General features: G+C 49.7%; 1 protein-coding gene across 11 annotated transcripts in view; it reads right to left on the reverse strand.

The window, feature by feature from the left end:
- The window catches only part of Cacna1a (calcium voltage-gated channel subunit alpha1 A), a 297,093-nt gene that overhangs the window by 204,793 nt on the left and 64,772 nt on the right, over positions 1-27,528 (reverse strand). For 9 of the 11 annotated variants that reach the window (XM_087593877.1, XM_087593876.1, XM_087593875.1 and 6 more), the window contains exon 3: positions 18,108-18,407. In XM_087593877.1, coding sequence (XP_087450003.1) covers positions 18,108-18,407 — 300 coding nt within the window. 11 annotated transcript variants of the gene reach the window in all.

The raw sequence follows: 27,528 nt of genomic DNA on the forward strand, positions 1-27,528 counted from the left end.
GAGACCAGCCTGGTGTGAATACTGAGACCTTGTCTTGAAACAACAAAAAGGACTCGTGTACACAGGTACGCCTGCTACTGTACCAAGGCAACCCACTCAGCCCCTGGGGATACTGAGGCAGCGATCATGAATTTGATGTCACCTTGAGCTATAGACCAAGACCCTGAACGGGTTGGGGTAGGACTGTAGCATGAGCATTTTGGAAGGTCCAGAGTGTTCTGTTACACTGTTGTACTGTCTTGACATATTGTCCCTTGCTGTTCTGCCTACTGTTTTTGTTACATTGCCATCATGATACAAATTTACATTGTAGCCTTCTTAAGTGCTATACATCACAATGTTGCTATGTAGCCCAGGTTAGCCTGGAACTCATGACACCAAGCTTCATTCTATCCCTTACCCCACCCCCAGCCCCTTGAGATCCGGGATGCCTGGCATGCACTGCCTGACTGGACCTGAGCATTTGCGAATCTTCCAGATGACTCCCTCAGTTTTCAACTATCAGTACATCTTGAATGTCCCAATGTTCCCTGGTGCGGCTCCCTCTCCAGCTTGAATGCTAGCAACCCTGGAGCAGAGATTTTTGTCTGTCTGTGGATGTGTGCCTGCATTTTTGTGTTTGAGTATGATGTAAAGGGGGGAAACAAAGAGGGACCACCTGTCAGTTTGATGTGGTGTTCCAAAACTACAGTTGTCACCCTACCATCACCAAAGTTCCTCTTTCACCTCTTTTACAGATCAGTAAGCAAGTGTCAGTAAGGAGGTTAAGCAGCTTTCAAAGGTCACCGCAGATGGGAATATACCTAGTCCTAACTGGTCTTCACTCTGTCTCTTACCCGGCGTTATCCTCGACAGGACACCAAGGGTCTCCTGGGAAAATGTGAGCACTATCCCCAAAGGGCTTTGGCCCATTCTATGCCATTACAGTCCCCACACACTCCTCTGCTGCTCGCTGTGAGCCTCCATGAGCAGAACTGTCACACAGAAAACCTCACAAGTCCAGGAAGCTGGCATGAAGACTAACATGGCTTCAGGCACTTCCCATACAGCCCTTCATGAAGAGACCTATGGGTCTGCAACAACCCACTCATGTCCTTCATTCACACCAGTGATAAGTGAAATCTTAAAGGGGAAGGGCAGGGGCTTCCCATCGGGGGTGAGAAAAACGACCCAGCTGCTTCTCGTCCATGTCACAAGTCTTCCTTGGGAATGGAACAAAACATCCATTTCCGTCAGACACAGAGGGCAGAGACAAAATAGAGAAAAGCTCTGTCTAAGTCCACCTGCCAAACTGTGTCTATCCGGATGCTAACTGACAGGGACATGATTGTGCTGGTTGGTTGGTTGGTTGGTTGGTTGGTTGGTTTGGTTGGTTGGTTGGTTTTTGGTTTTTAAAGACAGGGTCTCGCTATGTAGCCCTGGCTGTCCCGGAACTCAATGTAGACCAGGTTGGTCTCAAACTCACAGAGATCTGCCTGTCTGCCTCTGCCTCGCAACTGCTGGGACCAACCGCTATGCTGGTTGGTTTTAACTGTCAACCTGATACAGCCTAGAATTATCTAGGAAGAGAATCTCAATTGAGGGACTGTCTAGATCAGGCTAGCCTGTGGCTACGTCTGTGGGGGATTATCTTGATCGTTAATTCATGTGGAAGGGTCCTGCCACTGGGGGTGGCACCTTTCCTAGGTTTGGGACTCTGGGCTACGTGGGAATAGAGAAAGCTACCTGAGTACGTGCCGAGCAGGCAGCATGGTGCATTTAGCTCCCTGCTCGTGACTGTGCATGTTGTGTGACCGGCTGTCTCAAGTTCCTGCCTCTGCGACTTAGGCGAGGACGCTAACACAGAAATGTGAGCCCAATAAACCCTTTCTCTCCTAAGTTGCTTTTGGTCATGACATTTCATCACAACAACAGAAATGGCACCAGGACAATGGAGATGCCAAGGCAGATGTGTCACCAAGCCCTACCTCACCACGGGTGAAACCTCAATGGATTTACTCTCCCCCTCTGCTAGCGCCCCCGAGACCACATGCCACAGAGGGGCAGTGGGTGGTATGGGATCTGATGAGAGTCTGGTGAGCCTCCTGCCACTCTAGGAAGCTGGTATGACACTTTCACCACATTGCCATGTGACAGTAACTCAAAGTCTTCTGTGACCCACCCTAGACTCTCTGCTCCATTACACACAATCTATTACACCAGAAGGAAATGGTTCCATTTAAATGATCCAAGTTCTGTAGTTTGGGGCATGATATGAAGTCCTATTTGGTCGTTTAGAGGCAACCATGCTGGCTGGGGGATGAGAGAGCTTGCTCTACTCTGGAAGCTGTTGAACTAAAGGAGCTGCTATCCCTCACCCCCGACCCCGCAAGCCGCAAAGAACACACATACCTCTGTGCTATGTGCCAAGCTAGCATTTTGCCTGTAAAAGAAACTGCACCCATTTTGTGCCACATTGTCCTGAACTGCAATACAATTCCTTCATCTGGGCTTTGTGGGGCACGTACTTCACAGGGCCTCAGGGCCGAAGGCCCTGTCAAAATAACATGGCTAACATTTGGGGAGCAGAACTGGGATTTGAACACAGGTAGTTACACTTCATTTCATATCCTGCACCACCAGACAGCCTTGATCTCAAAAGCCAGGCGCAAACACCAGCAGCCCCTATACAACCCAATTCCATCTCCTAAGACCTCTATACAGACTGCTCCTGAGGACACAGAGATACAAAGCCACACAAATATCCAGTAGGAATTCAAACCACTTTCTGTGTATGGTTAAGTAGAGCAGACTAGGATTCAGACATTACCATCACCTATGCCTCCCCCCACTCCACCGTGTGTGTGTGTGTATGTGTGTGTATGTGTGTATGTGTATGTGTGTGGATGTGGATGTATGTGGTGTGTATGTGTGTATGTGGGTGTATGTGGTGTGTATGTGTGTGTATGTGTGTATGTGTGTTTGTGTGTGTATGTGTGTGTATGTATATATGTGTGTATATGTGTGTATGTGTGTTTGTGTGTGTATGTATGTGTGTATGTGTATTTGTATTTGTATGTGTATGTCTATGTGTGTGTGTATGTGTATATGTATGTGTGTATGTGTATGTGTGTATGTGTATGTATGCATGTATGTGTGTATGTGTATGTGTGTGTATGTGTGCATGTGTGTGTGTGTGTGTGTGTGTGTGTGTGTATTTTATTCACTTGTAAGCATGCACTGGCCAGGAACACTATCTGCCTCATTTTGAACAGGATCTCTCAGTGGCCTGGAGCTCACCAATTAGTCTATGATGGCTTGTCAGCAAGCCCCAGGGACCTGCCTGGCTCAACCTCCCATGCCTTGCTTTTTACATGGCTGCTAGGATTCAAACTGAGGCTCCTGTTTTGCAAAGCAAGCACTTTATTGTCTTTCAGCCCCTAGACTCTACTTTTGACATAGGACACTGTGGAGAGTAAGCAAGCCATGTCACTCCCTAAGGAACCAGGAGAACAGATAGGTTCACTCAGGCCTCCTGACCAGTACCAATGGGGAAAAAACCCCAGTCTCACAGCAGAGACAACACATGATCCTGCTTGTGTCAGACAGTCAGAGGTGTAAGGCATATGGGCAGGGTCATGAGGACAGACTGTGTCACTTCCTGTGGAGTAAACTATGCTGCTCACATGGTCCCCCCCATTCTTGTCTATCTCTGTGGCACATAATAGATGCTCAGTAAAAGCAGATGGCTGGCTGAGTGGGCTTGTTTCTCCTCAAACCCCAATCCTCATCGCTCCATGCCTGTCTCCTGGAGATGCCTAAGGTGCTCCTTGATGACAGAAGGAAGGGACCCAGAGCCACAAGTCACACCAGAGATGTCCAAACCAGGAATCCAAAGATAGTGAGGCACGACTTAAGAGCCGGGCAACAGGAGGAGGCGGCAAGAAGAGAGGCCACAGAAGCTTACATCCTACATTCTTAACTCCAGCTGAGACGTCCCTCCACACCCTCATTTATATTTATACCCGCGGATCTGCTGGTAGCAGGCTTGTTGCTGATCGTGTGAGATCTGAAGTTCACAGAAAACTGGCTTAGACACCCAGCAGGGAAGAAAAGCTGTACATGAAATTTAAGTCACCCAAAAATCCTAAACCCACCCACTCCCTTCAAAGTAGCCCAGGCCATCAGGGTTTTTCTGCCTCTCCTCTCCCAGCTCTCTAGGCTGAGGAACTCATGGGGGAGCTCTTCTGAGCACTTTGGGGGTGCCTCAAAGCATTTCTGACTCTTACACAAGTAAAAAACAGGATCCCACCCCACTACCCACATCTAAGGCAACCAAAAATGTCTCCAGACATCGGCAAATAAAACTACCCCAACTTCAAAGGCACAGTTTTATGTGTGGACCACCTTATTCCCTTCCCCTTCTCCACCATCCACATCTTGAAAGCACCAATCAGCTTGCCCCAGAGCCCCTTCCACAGAATAAAAGGCAGTAGTAACAACTTGGGTATGGAGACAGGAACGCCACTGAGAACTTATCAGCACCACGGACAGACCCTCAACACAAAGATGTTCCCTGCAGTGTTGTTTGGAACAGCCAGACCTCAAAGGCAGTGACAGGAGGCTCTCCCAACCCAACAAGCAGAGTATCACCAGATATTACCAAAAATCTTTTCTGGGGCTTCTGCCAATGCATACAGCACCGCTGTGAGAATTTAAACAAGACGCCCCTTTCTCGAGCTGTTAAGCCCATCTGTCAAAAGCTGTCATAATATCTTCAATTTGTCAGAGCAAGATTCTTAAGTTCCATCAACAAATATACAGCTATCTGATGACTCTGATGTGTGAGCTGTTACCTCCATTCAGTGTATGACCTGCCTGACCAGACATGGTCGTCTGATGTGTCCCAAGAAAGAGGTGGAATGGTAATCACAAGTCTGTGTCCATAGAAAGGTATGGAATGGGTTACATCGAAATATCGTGGAAGTTCTTTGTGCATGGGGGAACGTCCACAGATTTCACATGCGTTTTTGTACATTAGCTATTTAATAAGTGAAGGGGCTGGGCCTCTTGGAGTAGGAGAGCTAAGGAGGAGCAACTATGGAAGACTTGTAGGAAGTGACACAGGTGGCTTGAAAGCCATCATGCAAATGAGCTGGATCTACGAGATGGAGTCAAGGAGCAAAATGGGAGCGTGGGACCAGAGACTCAACGGATCGGGCCACAGTGCCGCCCAGGAGCCTTGTGAGTCTGTAACCCATGTGCTCTGGCTGCTGGCTACCATAGACACTTCCTTAGTCCTCCTGGAGGAGAGATGGTACCAACTGGTTCACCACCTCACATCATCCATCCTACCCACAGAGCAAAAGCTGAGGAATTCCACTTTCAGTCCCACGGCTGAGATGTTTCCAGATTTTAATAGCGTCTATCAACAGCTCTGCTAACCTTTCCCACACTGAACCAACTGAGCACTCGCGTATGGCGTAGTGAGGAGGTGCCAAGTGCAACGGAGACAGGTGCCTGTTCCCCGATCTTCGAGAGCAGCCTAGTTAGAGAAGCACGACAAAACCACTCAAGCCTACTGGATTTCAGGAGCAGCAGATAAGAGTGGGCTGTTACCAGAGAAGGCATGACAGGGCAGAAGCAGAGAATGGCACACTTCCAAGTCATTGTAAGAGCACATGTCAGAGACCGAGTGCAGACCTTGCCTAGACCATGCTCTGACATCCAACGGATACCCATTCACCTTCCCACCCATCTTTCCATCTTCCAATCTGATTTCTTCATCATTATATCTGCTCATCTATCCACATATTAATCCTTAATATGACCATCTATCCACCAATCCACCCACTCATCATCTGTCCATCCATACATCCGTCCATCCATCCACCTACCCACCCACTCATTCATCCATCCATCCATCCATCTACCTACTCATCCATCCATCTGTCCATCCATCCATCCACCAAGTCATCCATCCATCCATCTACCCACTCATCCATCCGTCCGTCTATCTGTCCATCCATCCATCTGTCCACCTACTCATCCATCCATCCACCCACTCATCCATCCGTCTATCTGTCCATCCATTCATCTGTCCACCCACTCATTCATCCATCCACCTACCCACACATCCATCCATCTATCTGTCCATCCATCCATCCGTCCACTTACTCATCTATCCATCCACCCACTCATCCATCCATCCATCTGTCCATCCATCCACCCACTCATCCATCCATCCATCTGTCCATCCATCCACTCATCCATCCATCTACTCACTCATCCATCCATCCGTCTATCTGTCCATCCACCCACCCACTCATTCATCCACATACCCATTGACCCATCCATCCATTCACTCATCCATCTCCTAACCATCTACCTATCCACACACCCGCCCATCTATCCAACTATCCATTCATCTGTCCATTGACCACCCAATACCTACCCATCCATCCATACCCATTCATTCATTCATCCATCCATCCAAGGAACCATCCACGCATCCATCCGTCCATGCACCTGTCTGCAGTAGTTCGAGTAAGAATGACCTCTATGGGCTCCAGTATCGGAACACTTGGTTCGCAGTTTGTGACACTGCTTGGGGAGGTCTATGTGACGCAGCCTTACTAGAGTAAGTACACCGCTGTGGGTCTTGCCCTACTTCCAGTTTTTTCTCTGCTTCATGCTTACACTTGAAGATGTGATCTCTCAGCTTCCTGCTCCTAACACCATGCCTGATGCTTGATACTGAGTCTCCCCACCATGACAGATGCTCACTCCTCTGGAACCATAAACCCAAATACCATAAACACTTCCTTCTCTCAGTCGTTAGAAAGTACCTAAGACACAGTCCTGTCTGTCTACTGACCCTCTCACACACTAAAACTTCACAGAACCTCCTCCTCCCCAAGTCATGATCAATTACAGACACTGCTTCAATGAGATTAAAAACTGAGAGAAATGTCAAAAGTTCACACTCAGAAAACTTGCAAAAATAGCAAAGGCCACAAACCTTTCCAATTCTTTGCAGTTTGTTCAGTGCCCAAAAAGCTTGAAACCTTGCAAGACCCTTGAGGAATATGGTGCACTTTTACTGTTTTGAAGCATCAGTTCCCTTGCAAAGATTCATTCCTAGGGACAGGGCAGGCTGCAGAGAGAGGAAGGAGGAGCAGTCGGGGGTGAGGCGAGTCTGGCATTGGGTCACAGGGAACGGGAGGGAGTGATTAGGAACATACAAACAGATGGTCGAGAGGTGGGAAATCTGGCCTGGGTTTGCGAACCGAGAGATTCCAGTACTAACGGGCAGCAGGTCTGGTGCACTGCTCGGTGGTTGAGCAGTCACAGAGCATGTGCAGGAGGTGCTGGGCTCCTTCCCTAGCACTTGGGGGAAAGGAAATGCGACTGCAGATGCCTTCCCTTTGGCTTAGATCCTGAAGTGACAGCGGATGAGCCCAGCATAGACGCCAAACAATAAGATAATAGGTGCCGAGGGGAGTTTGGCCCAGAGTGGAACAGAAACGCATGGAGAACCTACTATGTGTCATATACTAATCCAAGCACCAGGACAGAGAAGCCCAAATATGTCCGTCATCCACCCATCTCCCTGGAAAGAGTCCATTACGCTGAGTGCTGCCCACCGAAGGAAGTACTACCTGAACTAATGCAGTCAGTCAGTCAGTCAGTCATCCGAGAAGAGAGCCACTAAAAGCCTGATGCGTGGACTGCACGATGCCCTCAGCCACTCTGTGATGTTGCAATGGAATATCCCATGCTGGGTACTGTACGAAAGAAACAAATGCGTTTCTCAAAGCTTCGGAGCCCGATGTCAAAAGCACATCTGTGAGGGTCATCATACTGCATCAGCCGATGGCGGAGATCGGAAAGACAAGACAGAAAGCTTCAGAGGAGGGCGGGGAGAATCGTCCCGCCCCTGGAAGCCTCTTACCCTGACAGCAGCATTAACCCATCCACACAAGCAGGACCCCCAGGTCCTATTCATCTTTTCTGTCTTTGCCGCTCAAGAGCCGAGCCCAGAGCAAGCCACACCCCCAACCCCTCACTTGGGGATCCTAGGCAAGGACTCTACCACTAAGTCTCACGCCCTAGCCTCTCACTGAAGGGTTTTAGGCAGGGTCTCTATGTCTAAGCCACGACCCAGGCCCTCTACGATAGAGCTCTGTAAGTGAACCCTCCCTCACCTCCATCTCTGCCTAGTTACTTCTCAACCCTATTCCACTGAGGACTAAGCTTCTGAGGGTGAACTCTGGTTTGCAAACTCAGTTGCAGCAGAAGAGAAGGCACTAGAGACTCGTCTGACATCATCCAGCCAGTGGCCTTCAGAAGCGGGGTCTGAGATACAGCCAATGCTGGACCAAGTCCTCCTTGCCCTGCTTGTGTGGATGGGTTAATGCTGCTCTCAGGGTAATAGGTTTCCTGGAGCAGGATGATTCTCCTCTTGTTCCCCACCCTTCTCTGAAGCTTTCTCTCTTGCCCTACACTTCCGTGCAGCCTTTACGACTACCAAGGCCCAAACCATGGCTTCCCACAAACACAGGCAGGCAGGGGACTGACTGAATGTTCTAGTCGTCTTCTGGAAGAACCACTTGTGGACTAAGAGATTGCTCAAGACTGGGCTGCGCGGTGACTGGTGTCCTCTAAACACTGACAGCTCTCAGCTGACTCTAGCTGAAACTTGATGCCTAGACTCAAAGAACACCCTGAATTCATTCATTCCTCAGCTTAGAAATTAACCCACTGATCCGCCCTAGCAGCGTTCCAAACGGCCAAAGAGATAAAACAACACCAAACTGGAAATATCCAGCAAGGACAGATAAACCGTCGACCTAACCCAGGATGTGAGAGAGAAAGAGTAAACAGCCTGCTGCGACCCGCAACCAGAAACGATGCTCAGAAGCGAAGTGCAGATGCTGGACGGGTGATGGCTCAGTGGCACAGAGACCCCAAGCTCAGTTCCCAACTTGCACGTGGTGGCCCATAGTTCAGTTCAAAACACTGACTACCTTCGAGAGCCTGGAGCAGGGAGTGGACCACAAAGTGAAGTCCGTGTTTTCACTCCGGGAATGTGACAGGGCCCTGGGATCCATCCCCATCACCACCAAACAAACAGAGTAACACAGTAATATCAGGAGCTGTAATAACACGTATCCAGACCCTGTAGGTGCACGAGTGGTCACAATTAATTAGTATTAAATCTATCTTCAGATCACGGGGGGGGGGGGGGGGGGTGTCTAATTCTTTTTACAATGGGATTGTCTGAGCCACCTGTTTATTTAGGTCTCTCTCGTGGCTCCACTGACAAAAGAGCCAAGCCCTCACTGAGTAAACAAGAAGCCAGCCGCAGCAGGTGTGAGGACTAAGAAGTGTCTGCCCTAGGTTGTCTCCCACCTATCCCTATTTGTTTCAGCTCTGACCTCCCCTTTCAGCTTCCCTTCCCCCTCATCCAGTCTCCTCTCAACGAGGCTTCACAGCAGCAAATACAAACCTCACGGCCCTGTGCACGCCTGGCACTGTAAAGACAGGAAAGCCAACAGATGAAGACTTGACTGGCCAGAATCCGCGGGGTCTCGAGGACCACACTCAACCTCTACATTGTTCCCATTCCCCTGAGTTAGGAGTGAGGGGATATACTGAGGATGAAAGCCAGGATCTCATTCACAGAGCGAGTGATCTTCCACTAGGCCATGCCCTGAAACTTGGACTAAAGTTTTTATGTCCATTTAATAGTCATTCGTGTAAAATGGACAGGCCCAAAGTGGGGAACCCATCCAGCAATGTGAGTGGTGTTCCCCAGCAGGCTGATGAAGCTAGACCATGTCATACGTCCCAGGGGTTGGCCGTGGGAGCAGCCCAACCATCAAGCACCTTTAAGAGCTAGTGGCACTCAGAAGCTGAGTAGGAAGATCACAAGCATGGGGCCTGGCTGCACAGTGAGGCCCTTTCTCAAAATAAAACACAAAGGAGGGCTGAGGGTGCTGCTCCGTGGGCAAGCATGGGGCAGGCAGCACTCATTCCCTGTCTCCATACCTAGCATGGGGTGTGGGTGGGGGGAACAGTGAGATAAGAGAGATAGCTCAGTCAGCCAAGCATTTGCCTTGCTAGCATGGGGATGTTAGCTCAATCCCCAGAACCCACATAAAATGTCAAGCAAGGTAGCATGAGCTGGTCACTCCTGCACTGGGGAGGTAGAAACAGAAAGATCCTGGGGTCCACGGGCCACCCAGCCTGCCCACTCGGAAGACAAAATGTCTCCAGCTACTTCGTCCATGTGTGCATATGAATATAGGCAAACACACACACACACACACAGAGACACACACAGAAACACACACACACACTCTCAAAGGGTGTGAGGCCCTGGGTTCAATTTCCAGCACCCCAAAATGACAAGAATGTGTCTGTAGAGACCAACATCCTCAGTTTTCCAGAGCTGATGGACACCTCAAAAACCTGGGGCAGCTTAACTGGAAGAGGCAGCTCACACAGTCTGCCAGTCTTGCCCAACCTTCAAATATTTCTTGAGTTTTTCACTCTCTTAGATAATCAGGGGAGACAGAGTTGGGAGTCTGGGGAGGCGTACTCAACATACTCTGTTTTGTTTAGGTTTCTGATATGAGGTTGAGACTGACCTCGAACCCATGATTCTCCTGACAGGTGGGTCTTCCACACCAAGAAACCTCCCAAATTCTAATCAAGATCTGAGCCGTGTTCTCCTGGTGGGTCTACAGTGAGCACCCAGGGATGGCCAGAGAAGCCGTTGGAGCCTTTGGTCTCATTCTAAGTTGGTCTCCTGACCAGCTCTGAAGGACAGGACAAGGGGTGGGAGGGAGGCTCCAGGAAGCTAATTACACAGTTCAAACCCTCACCCTGTCACCCCTGAGGGAGGGACTGAGCAGCGGAAGGGAAGTAATTTTATCTCAGACCGAAGGGAATCGAAAAGTGGGCCAAACGGACGTGAGGGTTTTTTTTGTTTGTTTGTTTGGTTTGGTTTGTTTTGGTGGTGGTGGTGGTGGTGGTGGTGGTGGTGGTGGTGGTGGTGGTGGTGGTGTGTGTGTGTGTGTGTGTTATTTTTTTCCCTTTCCCTGAAAGGTTCCAGAAAGAATCAAGGATGCCCAATGTTTGAGGGATATGTTAGAAACAGTAATGTCTGCCTGACAAATTCACACAGGCCCATCTTGAGAACACAACACCAGGAAACCTACATGGAAGACCAAGATTATTATCTCAGCATTTGGGAGGCAGAGGCAGGAGGATAAGGAGTTCAAGGGCCAGCCTCAGCTACATGAAATCCTATACATACACTCACATATGCACGCACGCACGCACGCACGCACGCACGCACGCATGCACACATATACACACACACCAACCAAAATTACTTACTGAAGACAGAATGGAATGGCCATACCCACAATTTTCTCAGCAGCACCCCCACCCCTGCCCCAAGAGCCTCTGAAGACATTAGTAGAGGCAGCTTCCTCACAACCCGACGTGAGGAAACTGAGGCCTCAACCCCAGAGATGGGGTGGCTTCAAGGAACCTAACACTTGAGGCTGGTCTACTCATGTGCCAAGGCACTTCCTGGTTGTCGTTTTGTTCTACTGAGGTTTCTTTTTGTCCGAGACAGGGCCTCATGTAGCCCAGACTGGCCTCAAACTGGCTATGTAGCCCAGGATGACTTTGTACTTCTAATTCTCCTGCCTCCACCTCCTGGATGCTGGGATCACAGGTGTGCACCCCAAAGCCTAGTTTCTACAACGCTGGGGATGGAACCCAGGGCTCTGTGCATGTTGGGCAAGCACCAGCTGGGCCACATCTCTAGCCCCAGAAGGGGTTTCTTCTCCCCTCTGTCCTCCTCGGGACTCATTCATGGCCCTTTCCTCAAGAGATGATTCTTGGAAATGAATTAGCTGCCTGAGAGTGGGGCCGAGTAAGCCCTCCTAGCGGTGACTTCGACAGAGAGAAAGTACATTCACAGTCCTTCTACGAGCAGCAGCGAACAAGGGTGTACACCCCAAGCACCTAGTAGGCAACTCACTTTCCATCTCCAAAGGCCTGGTTTCACTGCCCAAGCAGCACTTAGGAGACCTTCCCTGGTTTAACAGACTTGTTCACGGTCCCCAGGCCTCTGCCCTAAAAACCTGGGGCATGAAAATATCAATACAAGAACAAATCATTGTTGCAGCAGACAGACAGACAGACAGCCCCTTCTTGCACTCACTCAACCAAAGTTTAAGGTGATTTGCCAGCACAGATCTGTCGTGATGAAGGTGATAGGGTGATGGAGCCTGACATTTTGCGACTGCAGAAACAAGGACCCCCTCTAGTGTGAGCACAGAGCTTCTGAGTGTATTCTCGGTCACACCCGGTTATGGCTTCTCACCGCTGTCCCTTCTTACAAAGCTCAGTGTCTGCTCTTCCACCATGAGGCCAACCCTTGGTATGGAGCTCAGGATCTGGGATCTGGGGGGATAACAGACAGTGGACGGTTCCCTGTGGCCTCTCTGGAGGACAGTTTGGACATATCACCTCTTGCACAATTAAGGCTGCTCCTCTAAGGAGACCCACCCATCCCAACCCTGGGCCTTTACCAAAGAGAAATGAAATATATCCCCACAGTGTTCCCAATAAAACCCGGACACCAGCACTGACAGCTGCTCTATTCATAATCACCCACACTGGAGACATCCAAAATGTCCTTCAGCTGGGACCCAGGGGACAAACTGTAGCCCATCCACTGAGCACTACTTAGCAATTAAAAGGAAGACTCTAAAAGGGTGGGATGGCACACACCTTTAATCGCAGCATTCAGGAGGCAGAAGTAGGTGGATCTCTGCGTTTGAGTCCAGCCTGGTCTACGCAGTGAGTTTTGGGGAAGCTGGGGTTACCTATGAGATGGGGATCCAGTGGGTGGGAATGGGGATAAGCTAATGATACTCCGCTACCACAGACCAGAGTGAAGCCAGCCTCCAAAAGCTCTGGGCTGCCTGTCTCCCAGCACTGGAATGCAGGAGATCAAGAAGGCAGGCAGATCGAGAGACTTTGCCTCAGAAAATCAAGATCTAGGGTTGTGGTTCAATGATGGAGTTCTTGCCTACTGTGCAGGAAGCTCAAGGTTCCATCCATAGCACTGAAGGGGAAAAAAAAAAAAGCTAGTACACGATTCTATTTCTAGAACCTTCTAGAAAAAAGAACTCTAGAAAAGGAGATGAGGTCACAGGTCACAAGGGACTGGAGATGTGAGGTGCTGACTCAGACAAGGAACAGGGAATATTTTGGGGAGATGGAGCTGCTCTGTTGTCAAACAGGACAGTGGCTTCGCAGCCTATGCACCTGTCAAAACTCACCAAACAATACACGTGAAAGACAAAGCCCGGTACAGAGAGATCACACCTTGGTTAACCTGCTTTCCGAGCGGAAGGGAACAGACCACCGGATGTGCTAGGATGAACTGGGGAGCCCAAGCACAGCCCTGAGCTAGCAGCTAGCTATCCAGTGTGCCCTAGAAGCACACTGGATACAATCCCAACACTCTGGAGACTGAGGCATCAGGGTTATGAGTTCAAGATCAACCTGAGCTATAAGAGTGAGACAAATCTCAAAGAGGAGGAAGGAGGAGGGGAAAGAGCACATGATAGAAGGGCAGGGTCCTGAGTCACATCCCAAGGCAGGCAAACAGACAGACCGACCAACCGACCGACCAGAACCATCATTTTAATGAAAGAAACCTACAAACATAAGACCCAGGATTGCTACAGGCAGATGCTCCCTTGCTTACAGTGGAACCATATCTTAAAGAACCACCGATACACCAGATAAACTGAAAATCACTGAATCAGCCCTGCAGGCCCTAAATGAGCCCACGTCAGCCATCACCCTTGCCATCGCTGGCACAAACCACCTGGCACTTCTGTTTGTTTAGTAGCCCAGCATGACAAGCTGTCAATAGACCATATTCTGCTAGCCCAAGATAGGACCACAATTCAAAATCCTGAGTATGGTAGCTATTGTCTGCTCTTTCTCTAGCCTCGTTAAGTCAGAGAATCCTGAATTGAACACCAGAGTTAAATCAGAGAGTTATCTCTGCAATATTCCTGGCAGGGTGGAGGGTCGGGGACAGGGTTGGGGAGAGCTGTATCGGCAGACCTTCATTAAACACACTGGTTTTTCTGCTTCAGAACCTACCCCAATGCTTACCAAGTGGGCCATACAAGAGCTGGGGCTTGGGGTTCAGTGGCCCAACATGTATAACATGCTGGTTCCCCGTCCCCAGCACCTCAAAGGACCACAAAGACCCTGGGCCAGTTTGGTTTTGCTTCCAGATGGGCAAATCTTCAAATTCTCAGAGATTTTTAGATGAGGGATCATTCCTTTGTGGAATAAACTTCCCAGTGGCAAAGCCAGGGTAATTCTTACTTCTCAGATGGCTTCTCTGGAAACTCCTAGCAACTGGATATGACAGGAAAACTCTATAGCTCAAAACACCTCCCCATCTCAGTAAAACTCTCTAGAACATTCCGTTTCAGGACAGGCCAAGTGTCTGACCATGTGCCGTTACATCTCATGCGGGTCCTATCGCACTTCTCGGTTCTAGAGGAGAGCCAATTAGCCCTGATGCCATGGTGACTCCAGGCTCCTTCTTGAGTTTCTACAAACTTGGCTAATGTGTGATGGATGAGGCACACAAACGAGGGCCCCAGCACCAAAGAGTCAGAATTCACCGCCAGTGCAGGGAGGCACGCTAGCCTAAGGAGGGTGGAAAAGATGACGGTGACATCTGACGGAGCAGGTGGCACCATGAGGGGATACTCTAGGAAAGTTGAGGTTCCTTTTATGGAGTCAACAGATCCTAGCTCTGTGGGGGACATCACAGCCCCCCTCCTCAGACTTCCAATGAATGGGGCCACGAGTAAAAGTGTATGCCACTCGGGGCAGCTCGCTGAGAGAACAGCGCGGGTTATAGACCGTGCTCTGAGTTTCTTACCCGGATACAAGGACACCCCTGGGTGACAGAGAGGATAGAACTGAGGTGGCCCACTGCCCCAAAGTGGAGAGAAGGCAAGGCTCCACCCTTCTTCGCAGCTGACCACACTGGAACTGGCGGCTGGGAGGAAGATTCTCAGGCTACCGTCAACTCCATAGTCCTGTAATCCCTCCTCCTCCACTGACAGCAAAGACGGCCACATTTCATAGGGCCCCATGACCTCCGTAAACTGAGCCTAAAAGCACGCCTGCTCTACACATTAGAAACTGGTAGGGTCGGGCCAACCAAGGCCAGCTCCAAGGGAGACAAGAGAAAGCACAGACGAGAACACCCCTAAAGGCCCATGATAAACATCCAAGAGGCCATCACACAGTAACGCTCTGGATGCACTTGTAGCATGAGGAAACATCTTAAAGGTACCCACAGAGCATTAGGTATAAAAGAACACTGCCCTGGCCCTGTTTGCAGGAGGCTTAAAAGGAGGTTAGAAGGTCAGCTGACCTTGTTTGGGGGTGACCAGGAAGGGGAAGGCAGGGGTACTTTGGCCTGGAGGCAGCGCATTCATCAATGGTGCCCAAACCGACTCTTGTGCTTGCCTGTACACGTCTTAGACTTTATTCTAAAAAAGAAATACTGAATGTATTTCAGCTGCTAAAGTGCTTGCCAAGCCTGTGTGGGACCCTGGTTCCAGCCCCAGCACAGAGTAAAGCTGGGGTCGTGACTCATTCTACCCAGCCACATAGAGAGTTTGAGGCCAGCCTGGACTACATGAGACCCTGTCTTCACCTCCCTGAGAAAAGGTTTAGAGAAATTACTTAAGCACTTATTATTTTCAATGCTAATAGTACTTGGATTTTTTTTTCTTCTTGTTTAAAGTCAGTGTTCTGTGTGGTGGTATCTTGACTCCCAGGCGAGTCTACATTGTCTCCTCCCACTGGCCTGAATTTCTTGATGCAACAGCCTCAGGTCTTCTGTTCCTCCCTCCCCAGCCCTGCCGGAAGCAGGTCCCTGCAGGATGACCTGGCTTGGAGACTGCTGGGTTTGGGATGGGGCTGTGGAGAAGTGCCTGACTCTTCGGGTCAAAAAGGGGACAGAGGCTCTCAGAGAGGGCGGGAAACTGCATATACTCATTTAAGCTACCCAGTGCAAGTGAGGCCTGAACTAGCCAAGAAACAAGGTTGGGGTGCTCTCATGGTGCCCGGGGCTCAGCCCAAATATGCCTCTTGTGAGGGGCTATCATCCAGTTCTCAGAGCTGCATTCAGGGTGGACAGGGGTGAGCTGAGGACAACTGAGGGGCTCCCCAACTCTTCTGCCTCCTCTTGTAAGCCACAGAAAGAGGGAAAGCCATTTCAACAAGAAAGGCCCTCAGTCCAGTGACTGTTCCCCCAAGACGGCAGCCCCTAGAGCCATCTGAAGTTGTGTTCTGACCTGACAGGCTCCAAGCCACTCTTTCCAGTATGTGTACTAAAGTCACACGTCCTCTGAACATGTTACTGGGCTGCAATGCTTGGGAGGGCACACTGCCAGCCTTCAGGACCAACCTTTGCAAGAAGGAACTCGGGGGCAAAATCCTGGCACCTAGCTGAAGCACAAATAACACTGTGGTTAAGGAGACATCCCTCAAAAAGAGAAGGCCTTCCACTACATAAATCTTCATTTTCACCAGCCTTCAAGTAAGCCACATACTCCAAAACCTCCTGCTCTCTTGATATAATTTCACAGCCCCAGGAACCGACCATCTGGAGCCCCCAGAAGTGAATGCATCCATCCGTGCTCTTCAAGCAGGAACCCTAAGAGCCCAGCTCTGTCTGAGACGGAAGGGCCCCACCCATTACAGAGGAAATACAGACCCCTTTCGAACTCTAAGGACCTGACCAGCCTGGATAATCCTGGCCCTCAACAAACTGGAGCCTGAAAAGCCAAGAGGCACACTTGGGCATGGCACGGTGGCCAGCAAGCCTGGGGAGCAGGGTGTGTCCCCCAACACCGGGAATCTGGGTCATGCTTAGACGGCAAAGAAACCTCGACTCTACCCACCCGCGCCTGCCTGCATCTCCCCAGATGCTAAGCAAGTCCTCTTCCAGGTTTATGGGAAGCAAACGAGGACTTCATGGAATCAGGGGCACTGTGTGTGCAATCAGTCTTGGCAGAGAAAAAAACGGCTCTTGGACATTTTCCTCTGGGTCTGTCATGGAAGGGGGATTGCCCACCTGCCTACGATGTTCCTATGGAGTCTGATCCTCCTGATGTTACCCCCCAGGTCCCCAGTGTATGAGAAGCTATACCCAAGTCCACAAGCAGCCCTTCAAAGGGTCCCTGTTTCTTTTCCTCCCTTCAGCCTTCTCTCATACTCAAACAGCCCACCTCACATCTTCCCAGACCACAAGGCCTCACCAGGTGGATGGTTTTATGATTCTTTACACCCCAAAAGATAGGGCTGAAGGAGCTCTGATCTGTTGCAGAAGGGAATGGAAGTTGCACACAGGGGTTCTGAAGATGTGTCCCTCAAACCTCTGAAAAAAGACAGTCCCCAGATACAGCTGGTGGCCCACCCAGAGCCACTAGCTGAAGGATGGCTTCTCCACTGCCAGGCCACATGGTATCCCATACCCTAGGCCTGAGGATGCTACCTTGGGTAGAAGGCCAGGGTTGAGAAATAGGAGTACTATTCCGAAGGATTCGAGGGGGACATGTATGGGTTCTCCTACCCTGTAACCCAAATCGTCCAGGCACTGGCCCAGGTGGGCCAGTGCTCCATCAGAAGTCAGACCCCATCAGAAGAGCCCCCATCGGTGTCCCCACACGACCCAGGATCCAGACCTTCGGTCTTCAAAAGGAACCACTCACTCCCCCAGTCCCAAGCCTCCTAACTACTCCCAGGCTCACTCTGCAGCTCCAGCCCAGCAGGCCTGGAGGCTGCCTCCCTCAGCTACCGGGCCCCCACCTCCAGCCCGTAGCCGCCGAGAAGCCCCCCAGCTCCCATCAGCCCCCAGGTCTCTCTCCCAGCCCCGCAGAGGGAGAAGGAGGAGGAGGAAGAGGAGGAGGAAGAAGAGGAGAAGGAAGAGGAGGGGGAGGAGGAGGGGAGGCGCAGCCGCCCGGGCTGGGGCAAAAGGATATGGCCATTCCGTGATCTTTTTGGCGTATTTTCTCACCACGTTGTCTTCACTGAAGAGGAACAGGGAGCGGTTGACCGTGAGGCAGTTCTGGCGGACAGGGATGGGGTTGTAGAGGGCCATGGTCCGCGCTCTCTGCGCCATCGACTGCTTGTACATCCTCTGCGCTCCGGGCTGCCCGCCCTGCCGGCTGCCCCCGGCTCCTCGGCCGCCCGCGGCGCCCACGACCACCCCGGCGGCCGGCCCTGAGCCTCCTCCGCCTGCGCCGTAGCGGCCCGGCATCTCGTCTCCAAAGCGGGCCATTCTGCAAAGAGCAAAGGGCCTCGGGTTACGCGGCGGCTGCTGTTGCTGCGGCGAGCGCTGCGGAAGCCACGGCCACCGCCACCACCACCACCACCACCACCGCCGCCGCTGCTCAGGCTGGCCGGGCTGTGGGGACGGCGGCTGCACCTGCGACTGCGGAGACGCTCCACGGCCCAGCCCATCGGGCGGCGGCGCCCGGCCTCGGCTCGGGGGGCTCACGAGCGGGACGGCCCGGCCGAGCCGGGGAGCGCGGCTCGGGACATGCCGGCAGAGGCGGTGACCCCGGGCGGGAGGAGGGGTGCGGGGGAGGGCGCGGGGGCGGGGCGCGGGGGAGGGGCGCGGCAAAAATAACCGGGGACGCGATCCAGGCGATCCCCGGCCACCCACTCCGGAGAAGAAAAAATATTTTCAGTTGAAAAAAAAATCAGTTAAAAAAATAGTGTAAAAAGATCAGTTTTTTCTTTTTTTAAAGCAACGCTCCAATGCACACCCCCTTTAAAACGCGAAGTCTAAGCGAAGGACGTCCCCCCTCCCTGGGACGCAGCGACTAGCTTCAAATTCCTCCGAGGTCCTGGTCAGCTTGGCATCTTGCTAAAGGCGTGGGCTCGGCCCATTAGTAAGAAAAATAAAATAAAATAAAAAGAAGAAAAATTAAATAACGAAAAACCAAAACCAGGTCTTTGCTATAGGAAGAGGGTGGCAGCGAAGGATTTGTCCGTCTGTTTTGCTGACTTTCTTAGACCTGGAAAGAATAGAAAATTCCTGAAAACGCTGCAGCCCCTCCCCCAAATCCAACCCGACTGGAGAGCGGGGGGCGGAGGAGCGGGGCGCAGGGGCGCGGCGGGGCTCGGAGGCGTCAGGGAGCCGCTGGTCCCCGGCTTTGAAAAAAGCCGATCTGTTTTCCTCCTGATTCAGCAGCCGCCGGCTCCTCTGCGCGCGGAAGCGTGTGTGCGCGCAGCCAGGCGCGGCGCAGCCTCGGCCGGGGGAAAATTGCAGCAGCGCAGTCTTGAAAATTCCCCACGGGGGGAAGGAGGCGAGAGAGCGAGCGAACGAGCGAGGGAGGGCGGTGCGCGGCGCTCGGCAGCGGCTCGGGCTGCGGCAGAGCCTGGCAGCATCCCACCCCCGGGCGCCTCCCTCCCTTCCCCCAGCTCCGCTGAAAGAAGAGGTGCGGGGTGAGAGAAGGGAGCTGCCCGGTCGGGAGCCGGGGCTAGATCGCGGCCCTGCGCCCTAGAGCAAGACCCACCCGGCGACACGCGCAACCAATCACCGGCGCGGGAGCAGGCGCGGCCAGGCGCGCAGGGGGAAGTCGGGACAGAGTCTTCCCGCACAGGGGACCTTGCCTACCACCCGAGGTCCGCGCTGCTGCCTAGAATGAGGCGTGCCCAGCAGGGAGGAAGAAACTTAAAAGACCAGAGGGTTTGGTCTGGAGACTTGGTGCCGGTGGCCATCGCTGAACAAATGGGGTCTGTTGAGTAGAAGACAGTTTTTATGAACTAGAAGGACGATTTGGGGCACTTCTAGGAAGGTTGTGGGTCCCAGGGGGCCAATCTAAGCTAATGTCAGGAGAACAGGGTGGCAGCACTTGTGAGGTCCCAGGAGCAGACTACTCACCGAGTCCTAGGGTGCTGGGAGTCGGGGCTGCTGGCCTAGGTCGGCTTGGCCCCTGCCCTACTAGGTACTTGGATCACCCCACCAGCTTTTTCTTTCTTTTCTTTTCTTTTCTTTCTTTCTTTTTTTTTTTCTATTTGGAAACTCCATAAACACAGAGAAAACTCCATAAATCACAAATGAACAAGTTGAGGAATTGCTGCGAATGAACCCTCCTGGAAGCCAGCTCCCCAGAAACCCGCCCACAGGCCTACACAGGGGCCAGCGCCAGTATAACTTATGCCTGAGCATTCCACTAATTCTTTTAGCTTTATTTATGACCTCGGCATGCCTTCCTCCACAGGAGTTGTTTTGCTTCTTTTGATCCCATAATAAGTGTCATTCTGCAGAACCTGTGGGTGATACATTTTCTTTGCTGTATAGTACTCTATAAAGAAAATTCTACAGTTTGTCCACTTTCTTTCTATTTTTAATGGGCATCTGGGCTTTTTCTATTTGGGGCCACAGTACAGCATTGCCTGAGACACCACATGCATGTGAGCTTGCCCCGCTTGTGGAGAGGGCCATGTATGGACAGTGTTTCAGGCTCTATTCATGTAGTAGCTTCAGGTTTAGAGGATGTGGAACTATCTTCTAACGCAGATGTACCAAGAAGTAGTTTTGGAAGCTAGAAAGGTGGCTTAGTAGGCAGAGTGTAGGCTACTCTTCCAAAGGACCTCAGTTGGATTCCCAGCACCCACATGGTGGCTTACAGCCAGCTCTAACTCCAGTTCCCGGCAATCCAACACCATCTTCTGGCTTTCTTGGGCACCGGTGGGCATGTGGTGCATAGGCATGCATTCAAACGAAACACTCATAAATATAAACTGAAATAATAAACTTTTTTTTTTCGGAGCTGAGGACCGAACCCAGGGCCTTGTGCTTGCTAGGCAAGCGCTCTACCACTGAGCTAAATCCCCAACCCGAAATAATAAACTTTTAAAGGGAAAGAATGGATCTCAGAGACCAGCAAGATGGCACAGTGGTAAAAGGGCTCGCCACCAAGCCTGCTGACACGAGTTGGAGACCCAGGACCCATATGGTAGGAGGTGTGCCGATCTAAGCTCGTGTCAGGAGATCTGGGCAGCAGCACCCGTGGAGCTCCCAGGAGCAGACTACTCACCGAGTCCTGGGGTGCTGGGGGGTCCTGGGGGGGCCTCTCACAAAGTCTCCATACACATGCACACAATTAAAAATACAATTAATGTTTTTGATCATAAAGGAATTTTTTAAATAGGTGCAAGCCTGTCATCAGAGGCTGAGGCAGGGGGATCGTGATTTATCTTGAATTTCACTAAGCCTAAATGTGCATAGACTGGAGCGTGGAGCATGGAAGGAGGCAAATCTTCAGCTAGTTAAAACCTGCTTGGCCCACACACAGTATCTGAGTTCATTTGGGACACTCTAGAATGATGTTATGTCTGTATATAAATTCCCAAGCCTGTGCATTTTAAGATTTTTCTAATTTGTCAAAGCAAGCCAGGTGTAGTAGTATCCACCTGTCACTCAAGAGGCAGAGGCAGGAGGATTATCTAAGTTCAGGTACAGTCTGGGCTCCAGGGTACACTTTAGGCTAGTCAAATCCTGCTTCAAACGACAAAGCATTAAATAAATCACAGCAAAGAACTTGATACCGCAGGCATGGCGTATGTGATTAACGCACACAGGGGCAGAGCTGTGTGAGCGGGTTCAGGGCGCTCACCGCACCGTGATGGTGTTTCTATCTGACCCTGTCTGCTTTCCACTGTCTCAAGAGCCAATAGCATGGCACAGGAAGCTGCTGCCTCAGGAGATTTGGAATCAGCCCAGGAGACCTGCCTCTTGCAGGACCTTTCCCATACCATTGCTAAGATTCACTCCACCTGCAGGGTTTCTGAAACCTCTTGAGTTGCTTAGACCAGAGTGATCTGGAGGATGTTGGAATATCGGGATAATTCCAGAGTCTCCAGAGTAGCCACATTTGTGTGTGTGTGTGCGCGTGTGTATGTATGTATGTATGTATTGTGTACATATGTATGTATGTATTGTGTATGTATGTATGTATGTATTGTGTGTATGTATGTATTGTGTGTATGTATGTATTGTATATGTATGTATGTATTGTGTGTATGTATGTATGCATTGTGTATGTATATATGTATTGTGTGTGTGTATGTATTGGGTGTGTATGTATGTATGTGTGTATTGTGTATGTGTATGTGTACAGATACACCCAGATGGTCAATCACATGTATGAAAATGCACATGGAGGCCAGAGGACATCTTCAGATATTGTTCCTCAGGTGCCACCAGCCTTTTTAATTAAAGAATTAACTGACGATTGATCGATTGATTGATTGATTGATTGGCTGATTGATTGATTGAGGGACAGAGGTTGGCATCAGGTTTTTGTTTTGTTCTGATTGTTCTCCTCAGTTCCTCACTGGCCTGCAGTTTGCTAAGCAGACTAGGCTGGCTGGTGGGTGAACCTGAGACATCTTCCAGACTCTGCCTCCCCAGTCCCGGGATTGTGGGACCACACCCTGCTTCTTATGTGGGATTTGGACATCAGCTCAGGTCTTCCTGCTTGAAAGGCTGAGACACTTCCAGACCCCAGCAGCCAACGAATAAACACTGAGGCCAGGAAAGGTTGGAAAATTCAACTAAGTCACTACCATGAATCTAACAGCTGTTGACCCTGCCGCATGGAGGACGGTCTGATACGTGTTTTAGAAAACAAAGTATGTCTGTGCTAAACGTCGGAACAGACTGAGAGTGGTGGCTCGCTCTGGATCTGCAGCTTTTCTTTATTACCGTCGTTCTTAGTGTGTGAGCACCGGAGGATAATTTGTTGGTTCGTTCATCCCACCTTTACGTGGGCGGCAGGGCCATATCACTCTCACAGCAAGCATCCTTCCCTGCTCAGCCATCCTGCTGACCCTCTGGCTGTGTGTCTAAGAAGAAGGAGGAAACGAGTGCATGGAAGGACATGCCCAGGGCTGCTGTCTGGGGGGTCGGCATGCACCTGTGAGATGCATGTTTGGAGGTTGGGCAAAACAACTGAAATCGGTTTTCTCCTTTTACCACGTGGGTCCTGGGAAACAAACTCAAATAGTCAGGTGTGCACAGCAAGCATCTTTCCTGACTGAGCCATCTTGTCTGCCCAGTTGTGTGTCATTTCTATTCTATAAAGTTCAAATCGGAGCAGAAGTTTACTGTCGTTTGGGAGGGTGAAGGGGCCACCACATTGGTGGTAAAATCGTGACTGGCCTAGAGGGGACTTTGGAAGCATCTCTCTGTGAATGACAATTACACAAGTGTGTTTGTTTTTGCAAAGTTTGTTCATTTAAAACAACAACAACAACAACAACAAAAACAAAACCTTGGGGCTAGGGAGGCGCCTCCGTAGCAAAGTCGCTTTCCCAGCAAAGCTCATGTTATAGCTTGAGTCAGATCCCTGGGATCTTCCACATAAGGATAGAAGGAGAGAAGCCACTTCCCAAATGGTTCTCTGGCCTCTGCATGTGTGCCACACTGAAATATCACTTTTATTTATTTATTTATTTATTTATTTATTTATTTATTTATTTATTTATTTATTTTTGGTTCTTTTTTTTGGAGCTGGGGACCGAACCCGGGGCCTTGCGCTTCCTAGGCAAGCGCTCTACCACTGAGCTAAATCCCCAACCCCCACTTTTATTTTTTAGTGTTTATCTCTATTGCATCTCTTACTGGCCTAGACCTTACTAAGTAGCCAGCAAGCCTCAGGGGTTCTCCTGACTCCACCTCCCCAGAGCTAAGATTAGTAGCACACACTACTATATACTTAGCTTTTTACATGGGTTCTGGGGATTGACCTCCAGTCCTCATGCTTGGGCAGCGAGCCCTTTCCTGACTTGGACCGTCTCCTCAGCCCTGATTGTCCCTGTGCAGAGCCCTGAGAGGATGATGCCAACTCCCCTCTCTATAATCTTTTCTATTTGTTTCTATGTTCCTTGTTGTTTGTTTTGGGACAGGGTCTCACTATGCAGCCCTCGTGGCCTGAAGCTATGTAGAACCCACTGGTCTTGAGCTCACAGAGATCTGCTTGGTCCTGCACTGGAATACTGGGCTCAAAACTGTGTGTACCATACCCAGCAAAATCTTGTTGTGCAATAAATTGTTTCCACAGAGAATTTAACTCATTTGCCCTAAAGAGCGATGGGCTCTGGGCGCATTACCACCAGGCGTTGATTTTGAAGATAAGGAGACATTCTTTAAGACAAAGGAATTAATTTCTCATAGACTCTCAAGTGGCTATTATAGGTAGATGGGCTTTTGATAATACCAGTGGCTACTGTTGACCAGGGAAAAAGACTTGGACTCAAACAAGCCTCCTAGCCAGACAGAGTTTATCAGCAGGTGGCCAGAGCCCCAGACATGGGTCTATCTTGAATCCATCCCTCATCAACTGGGGTCCATTTGTCAGATGATGACTGGCTGTGGCTGTTGTAAGACTGAACGGAGCTCTAAAATGAACTTTCCCGTGAGAAAGGCCCAGATCACATCCCCCTTGTCCACTAACACGATTACCAGCAAAGCCAACCATTGAGCTGCAAGAAGGGGGCAGTCCAAAGGCATCTGGTCTCTGCTGTTCTGGCTGCATTCTTCCCAATGTTAAGTTCTAGGTCTTTAGAGGAAGAGGACAAGAGTGACAAAGCCAGCTGGGTGTGGTGACACGCATCTTTAATCCCAGCATTTGGAGGCGGAAGGAAGAAGATCTCAGTTGGAAGCCAGCCTGGTCTACATAATGAGTTCAACGTAGTCTGAGGTTGCCTTGAACTTTCAGCAAATCTTCTGCTTCAGCCTCTTAAGTACAAGCCATTGCCCTGCCCCCCTTTTCTAACGTCCTTAGTTCCAGGCAAGACAAGCCTCTCCACAATTATCCTCATCACCTAGCCTTAGAACAAGTTCTATCTCCTGGGAGCCTGTCTTCCTTTCACAAGAAAAAGGCAGTTTGAAACCATCTTGGGGGCTGGGTGCCGTCCAGTATGGTGGGCTCCTCCTCCTCCTCCCCCTCCTCCCCCTCCTTCTCCCCCTCCTCCTCTTCCTCTTCTTCCTCTTCCTCTTCCTCCTCCTCCTCCTCCTCCTCCTCCTCCTCCTCCTCCTCCTCCTTGTTCTTCGTTGTTTTGGGCTTTTTTTTTTTTTGGTTAAAGTAAAAAGACACTTTGGCAAGCGCCAAGAAAATGTACAAGAACTACCAGGGATGTCTAAAAAGCATGGACAGGAAGCTGAGAAACAACGACACGTGTGCCGTGTCAGAGCTGTTCCCACACACATGCCACCTGGGTTGGAAATGGCTATGGTCCCAGACATGCCTATAAGGGCTCTACTAAGAAGCCACACACGTGCCCTCACTGGGGGATTCCAGGTAGATGCTCTAACCACTGAGCCATCGCCCCGACCCTCACTTGGGGATTTCTAGGTAGATTTCTATGCTCTACTACTGGGATATGCCCCAGGCTGACACTTGTTAGTAAATGACCCTGCAATGTGGTTCTGGCAGAGAAGCAAATGATCAGAGTTAGCAGGATAAATCAGAGCCTCGTGGACACGGCTCTGCGTCTCTCTGCCAAGAATGCAGGCTGTGAATGATTTGTTTCCAATCAAGGTCAAGTGAAGGGGTGCGCTACAGAACTGGTGTCTTAGGAAGGGATACTGTGACAAGTTCAGTAGTTCAGTTTAAGACTGAATGACCCATCACAGTGAAGGAAAACCTCATGGGAGATCCAACGACAGGATCTGATGGTGCCACAAAGGACATTCGATGGCACAGCTGGTACCCGGCAGGTTGGGTAATGAGGCATCGATGCTAAATTCCCGGGCGTGGCCCTTTCCTCTGTGCTTGAGTGAGAGATGGATCTATTTCAGGAAACTGTTTCTGAGGTTACAGGGCCACTGGGTCTCTCAGTAGCCCAAGAAGATGAGAAAGAGAGGAGAGAGCTGGTGAGTGTAGGTAGGAAAGGCTGACATTTGAGGACATTGGACAAAGGACATGCAGGAATTCTTCGTGCTATTTGTACAACTTTTTGGAGGTCTGAACTTTAAGGAAAAGAGAAAATGTAAACAGTTAGCAAGAGGAAGCTGTGTGTGCACACGGTTCATTCTGTGTGCACACATCCCACTGCCTTCCTGGGCACCTGCTGCCCAGTCATTTTGCAGCCACAGTCCAAGATGGTGGTGTCCAAGCTGAATGGTGACAGAATGAATAAACAAACAGAAGGAGGGAACACACACTGTGTAGGAAGGCACTGCATGTGCAGTAAGAAAGAGGAACCAGCACAGAGCTTCGGGGACTCGGAATGAGCAGCTGCATGGACAGTCATCACACAGAATGGCAACCCTTTTCCTTGTCACTGTGCCCCATGTCCTCTTATGACCTTCACATTGTAAATTAACTTCGTTCTTTTAACTGCTTGAAATTGCCCAGTGTTAAATACCATTTCCCCATCACTGCTGTATTTAAACTGATATTTAACTTTTTTATGAAATTTATGTATCTATGTGTGTATGTATGTATGCATGCATGCATGCATGCATGTGTGTATATGTATATGTGTATATATGCATGTATGTGTATATATGCATATATGTATTCATGTGTGTGTATGTGTACATGTGAGTATCTACGCATATGTGTACGTACCTGTGTGTTAGTGTATTATGTATTCATGTATGTGTATATATATGTGTGTATGTGTGTATGTGTGTGTATATATGTATGTATGTATTCATGTGTGTGCATGTGTATATCTATGCATATGTCTACATATGTGTGTATTAGTGTATTGTGTATTCATGTATGTATGTATATATGTGTAAGTATGTGTGTATGTATGTGTGTATTAGTAATTATGTATTCATGTATATGTATATGTGTATGTGTGTATTTATATGTGTTTATATGCATGTATATATGTATGTGTGTATATAGTATGTATACATTCATGTGCGTATATGTGCATGTGTATGTATGCATGTATTTATGTGTGTATTGTGTATTAGTGTATTATGTATTCATGTATGTGTGTATGTATATAGGTGTGTGTACATATGTGTATTCATGTATGTATGTATATATGTGTAAGTATGTGTGTATGTATGTGTGTATTAGTAATTATGTATTCATGTATATGTATATGTGTATGTGTGTATTTATATGTGTTTATATGCATGTATATATGTATGTGTGTATATAGTATGTATACATTCATGTGTGTATATGTGCATGTGTATGTATGCATGTATTTATGTGTGTATTGCGTATTAGTGTATTATGTATTCATGTATGTGTGTATGTATATAGGTGTGTGTACATATGTGTATGTATGCATGTATGTCTGTATGTGTATGTGTGAATGTCTGTGTGCGTTCATGTATGCATTTGTATGTGTGCATGTGTGTGTGTGTGTGTGTATAACTGTGGGTGAGTGCAGTGCCACAGTGTACATGTGGAG

The sequence above is a fragment of the Rattus norvegicus genome, chromosome 19 (genome assembly GCF_021556685.1).
Source record: "Rattus norvegicus strain SHRSP/BbbUtx chromosome 19, alternate assembly SHRSP_T2T, whole genome shotgun sequence".
Taxonomy (NCBI): Eukaryota; Metazoa; Chordata; class Mammalia; order Rodentia; family Muridae; genus Rattus; species Rattus norvegicus.